This window comes from Balaenoptera ricei, chromosome 1 (genome assembly GCF_028023285.1).
Source record: "Balaenoptera ricei isolate mBalRic1 chromosome 1, mBalRic1.hap2, whole genome shotgun sequence".
Classification (NCBI taxonomy): Eukaryota; Metazoa; Chordata; class Mammalia; order Artiodactyla; family Balaenopteridae; genus Balaenoptera; species Balaenoptera ricei.
In genome coordinates, this window is record NC_082639.1 from 65789418 (window position 1) to 65804071 (window position 14654).

At 37.7% G+C, this 14654-nt stretch overlaps 1 protein-coding gene across 1 annotated transcript in view; it reads left to right on the top strand.

Annotated features, from left to right (window-relative positions):
* ACADM (acyl-CoA dehydrogenase medium chain) overlaps positions 1–14654 on the top strand; it is a 51667-nt gene that overhangs the window by 3336 nt on the left and 33677 nt on the right. The window contains exons 2-6 of the mRNA XM_059924569.1: positions 6500–6587; positions 8769–8866; positions 8983–9052; positions 9684–9784; positions 10769–10849. Coding sequence (XP_059780552.1) covers positions 6500–6587; positions 8769–8866; positions 8983–9052; positions 9684–9784; positions 10769–10849 — 438 coding nt within the window. The remainder of the gene's footprint in view (positions 1–6499; positions 6588–8768; positions 8867–8982; positions 9053–9683; positions 9785–10768; positions 10850–14654) is intronic.

The following is a 14654-nucleotide window of genomic DNA, read 5'->3' on the forward strand; positions in this document are numbered from 1 at the left end:
TAAATAAAGTGAGGTATCTTAGAAAATGGGATCCTCCAAGGGGAAGATTCCCAGAGGCATTCCTCGGAGGCTCACCAGAGACAGGGTATCAAAGTTGATGGACTAGGCAACTCTTGAATGTATGGTACCATCCTAATGTATGGTACCATCCTATTGTTGTCCCACCCCCCCCCCCATTCCAACTCCCCAATCACAAATGTTCTAGAACTTGTAGGTGAGATTTCTCGAATAGTGGTTCTAAGTCTACCACTACTCCTGATTGGTATTTGTCTTGGAAACACTCCATGTTAGTAGTGCAAATACTACTGATCAGTTTTAGTTGCATTGCATTTTTTTAAAATTTAATTTTATTTATTTATTTTTTATACAGCAGGTTCTTATTAGTTATCTATTTCATACATATTAGTGTATACATGTCAATCCCAATCTCCCAATTCATCCCACCCACCCCCCACAACGTTCCCGCCTTGGTGTCCATACGTTTGTTCTCTACATCTGTGTCTCTTTCTGCCTTGCAAACAGGTTCATCTGTACCATTTTTCTAGGTTCTACATACATGTGTTAATATACGATATTTGTTTTTCTCTTTCTGACTTACTTCACTCTGTATGACAGTGTCTAGGTCCATCCATGTCTCTACAAATGACCCAATTTCGTTCCTTTTTATGGCCGAGTAATATTCCATTGTATATATGTACCACATCTTTATCCATTCGTCTGTCAGTGGGCATTTAGGTTGCTTCCATGACCTGGCTATTGTAAATAGTGCTGCAGTGAACATTGGGGTGCATGTATCTTTTTGAATTATTGTTTTCTCTGGCTGTGTGCCCAGCAGTGGGATTGCTGGGTCATATGGTAATTCTATTTTTAGTTTTTTTAAGGAACCTCCATACTGCTCTCCATAGTGGCTGTATCAATTTGCATTCCCCCAGGAGTGCAAGAGGGTTCTCTTTTCTCCACACCCTCTCCAGCATTTGTTTTTTGTAGATTTTCTAATGATTCCCATTCTAACGGCTGTGCCATTCTAACGGGTGTGAGGTGATACCTCATTGTAGTTTTGATTTGCATTTCTCTAATAATTAGTGATATTGAGCAGCTTTTCATGTGCCTCTTGGCCATGTGTATGTCTTCTTTGGAGAAATGTCTATTTAGGTCTTCTGCCCATATTTGGATTGGGTTGTTTGTTTTTTTAATATTGAGCTGCATGAGCTGTTTATATATTTTGCAGATTAATCCTTTGCCTGTTGATTCATTTGCAAATATTTTCTCCCATTCTGAGGGTTGTCTTTTCGTCTTGTTTATGGTTTCCTTTGCTGTGCAAAAGCTTTTAAGTTCCATTAGGTCCCATTTGTTTATTTTCGTTTTTATTTCCATTACTCTAGGAGGAGGGTCAAAAAAGATCTTGCTGTGATTTATGTCAGAGTGTTCTTCCTGTGTTTTCCTCTAAGAGTTTTATAGTGTCCAGTCTTACATTTAGGTCTTTAATCCATTTTGAATTTATTTTTCTGTAGGGTGTTAGGGAGCATTCTAATTTCATTCTTCTACATGTAGCTGTCCAGTTTTCCCAGCACCACTTACTGAAGAGACTGTCTTTTCTCCATTGTATATCCTTGCCTCCTTTGTCATAGATTAGTTGACCATATTTGTGTGGGTTTATCTCTGGGCTTTCTGTCCTGTTCCATTGACCTATATTTCTGTTTTTGTGCCAGTACCATATTGTCTTGATTACTGGAGCTTTGTAGTATAGTCTGAAGTCAGGGAGTCTGATTCCTCCAGCTCCGTTTTTTTTCCCTCAAGATTACTTAGGCTATTCGGGGTCTTTTGTGTCTCCATACAAATTTTAAGATTTTTGTTCTAGTTCTGTAAAAAATGCCATTGGTAATTTGATAGGGATTGCATTGAATCTGTAGATTGCTTTGGGTAGTAGAGTTATTTTCACAATATTGATTCTTCCAGTCTAAGAACACGGTATACCTCTCCATCTGTTTGCATCATCTTTGATTTCTTTCATCAGTGTCTTATAGTTTTCCGAGTACAGGTCTTTTACCTCCTTAGGTAGGTTTATTCTTAGGTATTTTATTCTTTTTGTTGCAGTGGTTAATGGGATTCTTTCCTTAATTTCTCTTTCTGATCTTTTGTTGTTAGTATATAGGAATGCAAGAGATTTCTGTGCATTAATTTTGTATCCTGCAAATTTACTGAATTCATTGATTAGCTCTAGTAGTTTTCTGGTGGCATTTTAAGGATTATCTATTTATAGTATCATGTCATCTGCAAACAGTGACAGTTTTACTTCTTCTTTTTTGATTTGTATTCCTTTTATTTCTTTTTCTTCTCTGCTTGCTGTGGCTAGGACTTCCAAAACTATGTTGAATAAGAGTGGAGAGAGTGGATATCTTTGTCTTTTGTCTTTTTCCTGATCTTTGAGGAAATGCTTTCAGTTTTTCACCATTGAGAATGATGTTTGCTGTGGGTTTGTCATATATGGCCTTTATTATGTTGAGGTAGTTTCCCTCTGTGCCCACTTTCTGGAGAGTTTTTGTCATAAATGGGTGTTGAATTTTGTCAAAAGCTTTTTCTGCATCTATGGAGATGATCATATGGTTTTTATTCTTCAGTTTGTTAATATGGTGTATCACATTGATTGATTTGTGTATATTGAAGAATCTTTGCATCCCTGGGATAAATCCCACTTGATCATGGTGTATGACTCTTTTAATGTGTTCTTGGATTCTGTTTGCTAGTATTTTGTTGAGGATTTTTGCATCTATATTCATCAGTGATATTGGTCTGCAATTTTCTTTTTCTGTAGTATCTTTGTCTGGTTTTGGTATCAGGGTGATGGTGGCCTCGTAGAATGAGTTTGGGAGTGTTCCTTCCTCTGCAGTTTTTTGGAAGTGTTTGAGAGGGATGGTTGTTAGCTCGTCTCTAAATGTTTGCTAGAATTCGTCTGTGAAACCATCTGGTCCTGGATGTTTGTTTGTTGGAAGATTTTTAATCACAGTTTCAATTTCATTACTTGTGATTGATCTGTTCATATTTTCTGTTTCTTCCTGGTTCAATCTTGGAAGGGTATACCTTTCTAAGAATTTGTCCATTTCTTCCAGGTTGTCCATTTTATTGGCATAGAGTTGCTTGCAGTAGTCTCTTAGGATGCTTTGTATTACTGCAGTGTCTGTTGTAACTTCTCCTTTTTCATTTCTAATTTTATTGATTTGAGTCCTCTCGCTCTTTTTCTTGATGAGTCTGGCTAAAGGTTTATCAATTTTGTTTGTCTTCTCAAAGAGCCAGCTTTTCGTTTTATTGATCTTTGCTATTGTTTTCTTTGTTTCTATTTCATTTGTTTCTGCTCTGATCTTTATGATTTCTTTCCTTCTACTAACTTTGGGTTTTGTTTGTTCTTCTTTCTCTAGTTTCTTTAGGTGTAAAGTTAGATTGTTTATTTGAAATTTTTCTTGTTTCTTGAGGTAGGATTGCATTGCTATAAACTTCCCTCTTAGAACTGCTTTTGCTGCATCCCATAGGTTTTGGTTCGTCCTGTGTTCATTGTCATTTGTCTCTAGGTATTTTTTGATTTCCTCTTTGATTTCTTCAGTGATCTCTTGGTTATTTAGTAATGTATTGTTTAGCCTCCATGTGTTTGTGTTTTTTACTTTTTTTTCCCATGTAATTTATTTCTAATCTCATAGCGTTGTGGTCGGAAAAGATGCTTGATATGATTTCAGTTTTCTTAAATTTACCGGGGCTTAATTTGTGACCCAAGTTGTGATCTGTCCTGGAGAGTGTTCCATGTGCACTTGAGAAGAAAGTGTAATCTGCTGTTTTCAGATGGTCCTATAAATATCAATTAAATTTATCTGATCTATTGTGTCTTTTAAGTCTGTGTTTCCTTATTAATTTTCTGGATGATCTGTCCATTGGTGTAAGTGAGGTGTTGAAGTCCCCACTATTATTGTGTTACTGTCGATTTCCTCTTTTATAGCTGTTAGCATTTGCTTTATGTATTGACGTGCTCCTATGTTGGGTCCATATATATTTATAATTGTTATATCTTCGTCTTGGATTGATCCCTTGATCATTATGTAGTGTCCTTCCTTGTCTCTTGTAACATTCTTTATTTTAAAGTCCATTTTATCTGATACGAGTGTTGCTACTCCAGCTTTCTTTTGATTCCCATTTGCATGGAATATCTTTCTCCATCCCCTCACTTTCAGTCTGTATGCCTCCCTAGTTCTGAAGTGGGCCTCTTGCAGACAGCATATACATGGGCCTTGTTTTTGTATCCATTCAACGAGCCTGTGTCTTTTGGTTGGAGCATTAAATCCATTCACATTTAAGGTGATTATCGAAATGTATGTTCCTATTGCCATTTTCTTAATTGTTTTGTGTTTGTTTTTGTAGGACCTTTTCTTTTCTGTGTTTTCCACTTAGAGAAGTTCCTTTAGCATTTGTTGTAGAGCTGGTTTGGTGGTGCTGAATTCTCTTAGCTTTTGCTTGTCTGTAAAGCTTTTGATTTCACCGTTGAATCTGAATGAGATCCTTGCTAGGTAGAGTAATCTTGGTTATAGGTGCTTCCCTTTCATCACTTTAAATATATCGTGCCACTCCCTTTTGGCTTGTAGAGTTTCTGCTAAGAAATCAGCTGTTAAGCTTATGGGAGTTCCTTTGTATATTGTTTGTCGTTTTTCCCTTGTTCCTTTCAATAATTTTTCTTTGTCTTTAATTTTTGTCAGTTTGATTACTGTGTGTCTCGGCGTGTTTCTGCTTGGGTTTATCCTGCCTGGGACTTGGATGCTTCCTGGACTTAGGTGGCTATTTCCTGGACTCGGGTGGCTTCCTGGACTTGGGTGGCTATTTCCTGTCCCATGTTAGGGAAGTTTTCGACTATAATCTCTTCAAATATTTTCTCGGGTCCTTTCTCTCTCTTCTTCTGGGACCCCTATAATGTGAATGTTGTTGCGTTTAATGTTTTCCCAGAGGTCTCTTAGGCTGTCTTCATTTCTTCTCATTCTTTTTTTAAATTCTTTCTGCTGCAGTGAATTCCACCATTCTGTCTTCTAGGTCACTTATCCATTCTTCTGCCTCAGTTATTCTGCTATTGATTCCTTCTAGTGTATTTTTCATTTCAGTTATTGTATTGTTCATCTCTGTTTGTTCTTTAATTCTTCTAGGTGTTTGTTCTTTAATTCTTCTAGGTGTTTGTTAAATATTTCTTGCATCTTCTTGATCTTTGCCGCCATTCTTTTTCCGAGGTCCTGGATCATTTTCACTATCATTATTCTGAATTCTTTTTCTGGAAGGTTGCCTATCTCCACTTCATTTAGTTGTTTTTTTGGGGTTTTGGCTTGTTCTTCCATCTGGTACATAGTCTTATGCCTTTGCATTTTGTCTTTCTGTGAATGTGGTTTTCGTTCCACAGGCTACAGAATTGTAGTTCTTCTTGCTTTTGCTGTCTGCCCTCTGGTGGATGAGGCTATCTAAGAGGCTTATGCCAGCTTTCTGATGGGAGGGACTGGTGGTGGGTAGAGCTGGTTGTTGCTCTGATGGGCAGAGCTCAGTAAAACTTTATTCCACTTGTCTGCTGATGGGTGTGGCTGAGTTCCCTCCCTGTTGGTTGTTTGGCCTGAGGCGACTCAGCACTGGCACCTACCTGGCTCTTTGGTGGGGCTAATGGCAACTCCAGGACGGCTCACACCAAGGAGTACTTCCCAGAACTGCTGCCAGTGTCCTTGTCCCTGTGCTGAGCCACAGCCACCCCCCACGTCTGCAGGAGACCCTCCAACACTAGCAGGTAGGTCTGGTTCAGTCTCCTGTGGGATCACTGCTCCTTCCCTGGGTCCTGATGTGCACACTACTTTGTGCCCTCCAAGAGTGGAGTCTCTGTTTCACCCAGTCCTATTGAAATCCTGCAATAAAATCCCGCTAGCCTTCAAAGTCTGATTCTCTGGGAATTCCTCTGCTTGTTGCTGGACCCCCAGGTTGAGAAGCCTGACCTGGGGCTCAAAACCTTCACTCCAGTGGGTGGACTTCTGTGGTATAATTGTTCTCCAATTTGTGAGTCACCCACCCAGTGGTTATGGGATTTGATTTTATTGTGCTTGCACCCCTCCTCCCATCTTATTGCGGCTTCTCCTTTGTCTTTGGTAGTGGGGTATCTTTTTTGGTGAGTTCCAGTGTCTTTCTGTTGATGATTGTTCAGCAGTTAGTTGTGATTCCGGTGCTCTCGCAAGAGGGAGTGAGTGCACATCCTTCTACTCCACCATCTTGAGCCAATCTCTCCACATTGCATTTTTTTAAAAAAGAATTTCCTTTATGATAGGTGTTCAATATCTGATAATTGGCTTAATACAGAAGTCAAATTATGGTTGAGGGCATTTAAGTAATGACTTAAACTGTGTTCTTGAATATGGTCAAAGAAGCTGTTCTACTCACTTGTCAGTATTCTATTTGACTCATGTTTAATTTATCAAATTTATTGTAATAAAATTGGTCTTTGCAGGTACTGAGAAGTCTTTCTCGCTTTGACTGGAGATCACAACATACGAAAGCTGTCCAACACCGTGAACCTGGATCAGGATTTAGTTTTGGTATATGTTCTGTGTTTTTATTTTAAACTTTTGTTTGTTGTATGTATGCAGCTTTTTATATGTATTTATCTGGAATATGTTTGTAAACAAACTCAGTAATGTCTGTCAGTGAATAGAACCAATCACCATCCACAGATTGTTCAGTTAGTCATACCCATTCTTCCTGATCTTGTTTTCTTCTCCAGCATAATACCCTATACATAAATCTGTATTAGCAGCATACATATGTATTTCTGCCATTTTTCTTAAGTATATATCCCCAAATAAATAACAAATTCACTGCTACATATGACTAGTCTTCAACTTAGAAATGAATGCAACAAATACTTCTTAAACACTTATTAGATACAAAGTGCTAGGTGCCTGCTAATAAGCTGAGCCTGTTTTGTCCATAATATATCTGAAGTGCAGTTTGGTGCTAGTAGATGTGGTTCTTAGTTTTGGGATCAGGGAGCCATGTGGTGTCGGAGGGAAAAGGAATAAGATTTTGCTTCCCCTTTCTCTCTAAAATGAAGACCCCACCCAGGCAAAAAATTTGAAAAATAATCCCTTTCTTCAGCATCCTTTGCCCCCTATAGTGCTTCTTGCTTCAAAATTATTACCTTTCCTCTAGTTAAAAACCCATTTTCTCAGTTCACTTGGTCTCAGAAAATAGTTAAAAGGCAGCTGAGATAATTAACTCACACCCAGGTAGAAATAACAAACTCAAAACTCCCTAGGGTTATCATTTTTGGTTTTTATTTTATTTTTTAAGATTGTTAGCATCTTTATAAAGTTTTTTTTTTTTTTAACAGAATTAAGTGAAAATTTTGAAACAGCATGAGGATAGCAGTTTGGGACACTGGATCTTATTTTCTTATTGAGATGTTAGCATAGGTTTGGTATGGTTGCTCTTTAGTTTCAGTTTGTCATGTACAGATTCATACTCAATAATAAGAGACTAGCAGGAGAAATCTATGGTGGTTTGCCGACTGACAGAAGATGAGATAGATATAAGTGTTTAGGAGGGAGATTGTGGAGCTCAAGAAAAGGAATAAGGATAACACCTATGACCAGTTGCACCTGGTTGTTTAGCTATAAACTGGGGATAATATCTACAACACAGGATTTATTTGAAGATTAAATTATATGACATATGTGAAGTCCTAGCACATAGTAACTGGATCAAAGTAGGTTCCCAAATAATACGTAATAGATCCTTGCCTTCCCTCCCCTTTACCCACTCACAATTTTGATACGAATTGGCCCCAATTTTAGAAGTGAAGTTGTGATGTAGAGAACACTAGACTGAAACGCTAAGTATAGTTTTATTGCTAATTCATTGTAAGACTCTGGGGCTATCGTTTCCTTAGTCTGGGCTTTTGTTTCCTTATTTATACAATGAGAGATTCAACACCGAATTTCTAATGTCTTTTACATTTTATTTCATACATCCCTATAGAAATGATTACTATACTCCTAAACATTCTTGCTCATTCTTGCCTTTCTGCCTTTTTTCTCATTCTTCTTGCCTGAAATACCCTATATCTTTTAAAAATTTTACCTATCCTTCGATAGTATGGATTTTAAAAAGTATGGTGGTAATTGCCTTCTGTCCTCGGTCCAGTCTCCGTATTCACTTCATTAATTTGAGAAGCTTTCCCACCACTTTTGCCAGTTGCTTTGTGCTAATTTATAAACTTAAATTATCTGAGTCTAAAGGAGGAGTAAAATTGAAATTATGATATTAGTATTATATGATATTTTGGAACAAGTTTTATTGGTTTATGGTCACTGGTCATGTCTTACCTCCCTAATTAGATTGATTCTTGAGATCAGGGCATTGTCATATGTATTAGTTTTATTTCAGTGTTAGTCAACGTTTGATGAGTCTGCTTTGGAACTAATAATAAGTAAGAAAAATTGTTTTTATCTTAACACTTGGAAGAGGAAAACTCAAGTTTATATCTGTTACTCATTTGTAAAAGCTAGAAATCTTACCTACCTTTTTGGCATGAGTATTGATATAGATTTATTCATATAGCACAGTGAAATCTTGATTAGTCTGAAGGCACACTGTAGTCTGACTTTCTTGTTATCAAGGTTTAAAGTCTCCATTATAAATATAAATTTCCACATACTTACTTCATTTCCCTCAACTCATTGTCCTATTTTAATGTTTTCTAAATAACTTTCCCTTAGCGTTCACTGAACAGCAGAAAGAATTTCAAGCTACTGCTCGTAAATTTGCCAGGGAGGAAATAATCCCAGTTGCTGCGGAATATGATAAGACTGGCGAGGTAGGTTTATGCATTTTAAGGAGAGAAAAATCTTTGACATATTTTACAAGATTTTAAATATAAACAGATTTTAAATATAACTGGCTTTTATCTTTATTATTATTTTTTTCTTTCAGTATCCTGTCCCACTAATTAAAAGAGCCTGGGAACTTGGTTTATTGAATACACACATTCCAGAAAGTTGTGGTAAGCTTTCTTTACATTTTTAATCCTAGAATGCCTATGTACAAGAAGAATTTTGAAATTCTATTCAGTCATTCTTTCAGATATTTGTTGCCATTAAATGGGTTTCTACCTTTGTGCCCCTGTTCAGACTTCAGTATTTGTCAGCTTTTAGAAGCCTTGTACTCAACACTTAGAGGCATTCTTCCTTCTTTATAACTGATTCCGATGTTAACTTGATCCTAATCCTTGGTAACTTCTCTCTCTACAGTTAGTTGATTTGTTGCATTTTAATTCTACCTTTGATTTTACATTTTATTGAGACTTTCCTTTCACTCCTTTCGTCAGTCAAAAGGTTAAAATTTTAGCAGAGTTGAATCAAGTTTTTACAAAATCAAGCTGAAACAGGAAGACAGGTCCAGATTACAAATAGTAAGAGAATTTTTTGAAATTTTAAAACTTATTTTAGAGAAGTATACTTTGTTACTGTACTAGCCAGAAAACTTTTAGTTTCTAGTGTTATAGATACTGTATTTGTAAATTTGCTGTTAAAATCAATTAGGTTATATTGGAAGTAATTTAAATAGTTCACCCTTATTTCTGTTGAGGTGTGCTATATGTTATAATGGGCTCTTAAAACATTTTGATACTGTAGGAGGTCTTGGACTTGGAACTTTTGATAGCTGTCTAATTACTGAAGAAATGGCTTATGGATGTACAGGGGTTCAGACTGCTATTGAAGGAAATTCTCTGGGGGTAAGTTACCTAGAAAATGAATTGCTTAACTGAGCTGTTGTTAATGAAATAGTACTGCTAAGTTAGGTTAGCTGGTGGAACACAGTTTTCTTTAAAAAGGAACACAAGGTTCTGCAGTGAAGCCTGGAGTTCTTTTCCATGAGTTGATCATTCTGGCTGTTGTCTTTAGTACTCAGAGTCCTAGCTGTCTCTGTGGGGAAACTGTACACTTTGGCTGTGGCTTCAGTGGCAATTCTTAGGTAAGGGCATTCAGGAGAAGGATTGGGATGGCTTGCTGCCACTGCTGGCAATGCTGAAATTTAATGAGTAATTCTTAGGACACCTGATCATATATACCGTGTCATTTATTGTAAATTTAATTCTTTTTTGTTTGTTTGTTTATTTTTGGCTGCATTGGGTCTTCGTTGCTGCATGCAGGCTTTCTCTAGTTGCGGCGAGTGGGGGCTACTCTTCGTTGCAGTGCGTGGGCTTCTCATTGTGTGGCTTCTCTTGTTGCAGAGCACGGGCTCTAGGCGCGTGGGCTTCAGTAGTTGTGGTGCACGGGCTCAGTAGTTGTGACTCGCGGGCTCTAGAGCACAGAGTCAGTAGTTGTGGCACACGGGCTTAGTTGCTCCGCGGCATGTCAGATCTTCCTGGACCAGGGCTCAAACCCGTGTCCCCTGCATTGGCAGGCGGATTCTTAACCACTGTGCCACCAGGGAAGTCCGTAAATTTAATTCTCTACTTGTGCATCTTACTACAGTAGATTTTTATATATTATGTTACCAACAAGTCCTATATAACTTTGTTTTATGAAAATACTTGGATTAATAGATTTATATCCTCGTGGTTTTAGCTCTCTAACTTAGAGGTAGAATAAAGGCCAATTCTTTGGACTTACCCTTGGGGGAAAATAGTTCTCATGTTTTGAATTAAGTATTTCAATTTACATACCTAATTTTAAAATATCTTGCTTTTTTAATATCACTTTTCTTTGGTTGATAGCAAATGCCTGTTATTATTGCTGGAAATGATCAACAACAAAAGAAATATTTGGGGAGACTGACTGAGGAGCCAATGATGTGTGTGAGTATGTGTAGCTGCTGCTTTATTTCACATTTAAAGAAGTGAATAAGTGTGCTCTTTTTCCTTTTCAGTCTGTACGTATACACTGGGCTACAGCACATTAAGGCAAAAGCAACATATTTAGGTACAATGATGTTTCTGGGATGCCAGAAAGTGTCATAAAATAATCCTCTTGCTTATTTCCAGAAGAAAGATACCTAATTATTAATGTTTCTGGGATGCCAGAAAAGTACCACAACAATCCTCTAGCTTATTTCCAGGAGAATAATAGCTACTTAATGGAGCACTCCGGAGCTCTAGAACTGAGCGGTTGTGTCAGGAAGTTCAGATGGAATACATGACAGTAGGTGTTTGAACTAGTAGTTTCTTGAACTAATAAGAAATTAATATGACTGAAAAGATAAGTTTGTTTGTTGAATGACTGAGTGACTTCAGGAGGATATTTATAGATTTTATTTAATTTTCTGAGAACTACTCAACAGATTTTTAAATTGGAATTTATTTTGGCCATGCCGTGCAGCATGCAGGATCTTAGTTCCCCAACCGGGGATCAAATCTGTGCCCCTTGCAGTGGAAGCGCAGAGTCTTAACCACTGGACTGCCAGGGAAGTCCCTAAATTGGATTTTTTTATGAAAGATATTCTTATACATTTTACACACATGCATGCTGCAGTTCTATTCTGAAAGTGACTTTACATAGGATTTTTCTTTCTTTTGGCTATTAGTCAAACAGATTTCAGTCTAGGTGTGATTATGATACCAAAATATAGTAAGTTGTTATCATTTTGAGCTAACTGTGAGAATTGGTCTGAAAGAGTACAAAGTAGTATTTGAAAATAAATGTTTTTTATTTATTTCAGGTACCTAAATTTCAGGTAAACTAATGAAGACATTTATATGTATTTCCTACTTAGTTGTCAATTTGTTTCAACAGGTGAGAGTTACTTAGTAGGCTAATTCTCAATATTGTCTAAGAATTGTGTGAAACATCCAGATTCTTTTCTTATAATGTATATAATATTAGAAATAGGCTAAAAAATTGTAGCATAGAGATGCTTTGGAGAACCTAACTTATACACTGATATGAATATTTGTAATTATCTTACTGTTTATAACTAGGTATTTCTAAAATATCAGAGTCTTTAAAAGTAGTTCAAGTATTTTAGTCTGTATGTGTCCCTAGGTCTGAAGTGGGTCTCTTGTAGACAGCATATATACGGGTCTTGTTTTTGTATCCATTCAGCCAGTCTGTGTCTTTTGGTGGGAGCATTTAATCCATTTACATTTAAGGTAATTATCGATATGTATGTTCCTATTCCCATTTTCTTAAATGTTTTGGGTTTGTTATTGTAGGTGTTTTCCTTCTCTTGTGTTTCTTGCATAGAGAAGTTCCTTTAGCATTTATTATAAAGCTGGTTTGGTGGTGCTGAACTCTCTCAGCTTTTGCTTGTCTGTAAAGGTTTTAATTTCTCCATCGAATCTGAATGAGATCCTTGCTGGGTAGAGTAATCTTGGTTGTAGGTTTTTCTCCTTCATCACTTTAAGTATATCCTGCCACTCCCTTCTGGCTTGCAGAGTTTCTGCTGAAAGATCAGCTCTTAACCTTATGGGGATTCCCTTGTGTGTTATTTGTTGTTTTTCCCTTGCTGCTTTTAATATGTTTTCTTTATATTTAATTTTTGATGGGTTGATTAATATGTGTCTTGGTGTGTTTCTCCTTGGATTTATCCTGTATGAGACTCTCTGTGCTTCCAGGACTTGATTAACTATTTCCTTTCCCATATTAGGGAAGTTTTCAACTATAATCTCTTCAAATATTTTCTCAGTCCCTTTCTTTTTCTCTTCTTCTTCTGGGACCTCTATAATTCGAATGTTGGTGCGTTTAATGTTGTCCCAGAGGTCTCTGAGACTGTCCTCAGTTCTTTTCATTCTTTTTTCTTTATTCTGCTCTGCAGTAGTTATTTCCACTATTTTATCTTCCAGGTCACTTACCCATTGTTCTGCCTCAGTTATTCTGCTATTGATCCCATCTAGAGTATTTTTAATTTCATTTATTGTGTTGTTCATCGTTGCTTGGTTCCTCTTTAGTTCTTCTACGTCCTTGTTAAATGTTTCTTGCATTTTGTCTATTCTATTTCCAAGATTTTGGATCATCTTTACTATCATTACTCTGAATTCTTTTTCAGGTAGACTACCTATTTCCCCTTCATTTGTTAGGTCTGGTGTGTTTTGACCCTGCTCCTTCATCTCCTGTGTGTTTTTCTGTCTTCTCATTTTGCTTATCTTACTGTGTTTGGGGTCTCCTTTTCACAGGCTGCAGGTTCGTAGTTCCCATTGTTTTTGGTATCTGTCCCCAGTGGCTAAGGTTGTTTCAGTGTGTTGTGTAGGCTTCCTGGTGGAGGGGACTAGTGCCTGTGTTCTGGTGGATGAGGCTGGATCTTGTCTTTCTGGTGGGCACATCCACGTCTGGTGGTGTGATTTGGGGTGTCTGTGGCCTTATTGTGATTTTAGGCAGGCTCTCTGCTAATGGATGGGGCTGTGTTCCTGTCTTGATAGTTGTTTGGCATAGGGTGTCCAGCACTGTAGTGTAGCTTGCTGGTCGTTGAGTGAAGCTGGGTCTTGATGTTGAGATGGAGATCTCTGAGAGATTTTCGCCATTTGGTATTACGTGGAGCTGGGAGGTCTCTTGTGGACCAGTGTCCTGAAGTTGGCTCTCCCACCTCAGAGGCACAGCCCTGATGCCTGGCTGGAGCACCAAGAGCCTTTCATCCACATGGCTCAGGTTAAAAGGGAGAAAAAATAGAAAGAAAGAAAGAGGATAAAATAAAATAAAATAAAGCTATTATAATAAAAAATAAGAAAAAAATTATTAAGAAAAAATTTATTAAGAAAAATTTTTTTTTAATTTTTAAAAATAAATTTATTAATTTTTTATAATAAAAAGTAAGAAAAAAATTAAGAAAAAATTTATTAAGAACAAAAAATTTTAAATTTTTTACAATAAAAAAATAAGAAAAAAATTATTAAGAAAAAAATTATTTTAATTTTTTAAAATAAAAAATAAGGAAAAAATTATTATGAAAAAATTTATCAAGAAAAAAAAATTTTTTTAGTTAAAAAAAAAAAAAAAGGAAACGGACAGACCGAACCCTAGGACAAATGGTGAAAGCAAAGCTATACAGACAAAATCTCACCCAGAAGCATACACATATACACTCACAAACAAAGGAAAAGGGGAGAAATTAATATATCCTGCTCCCAAAGTCCACCTCCTGAATTTGGGATGATTCGTTGTCTATTCAGGTATTCAACAGATGCAGGTACATCAAGTTGTTTGTGGAGTTTTACTCCGCTGCTTCTGAGGCTGCTGGGAGAGATTTCCCTTTCTCTTCTTTGTTCGCACAGCTCCTGGGGTTCAGCTTTGGATTTGGACCTGCCTCTGCATGCAGGTCGCCTGAGGGCGTCTGTTCCCCGCCCAGACAGGACGGGGTTAAAGGAGCAGCTGCTTGGGGGCTCTGGCTCACTCAGGCCGGGGGGAGGGAGGGGTACGGACGCGGGGCGAGCCTGCGGCGGCAGAGGCCAGCATGACGTTGCACCAGCCTGAGGCGCGCCGTGCGTTCTCCCGGGGAAGTTGTCCCTGGATCACGTGACCCTGGCAGTGGCTGGCTGCTCAGGCTCCCGGGAGGGGCGGTGTGGAGAGTGACCTGTGCTCGCACACAGGCTTCTTGGTGGCGGCAGCAGCAGCCTTAGCATCTCATGCCCATCTCTGGGGTCCGCGCTGATAGCCACGGCTCGCGCCTGCTTC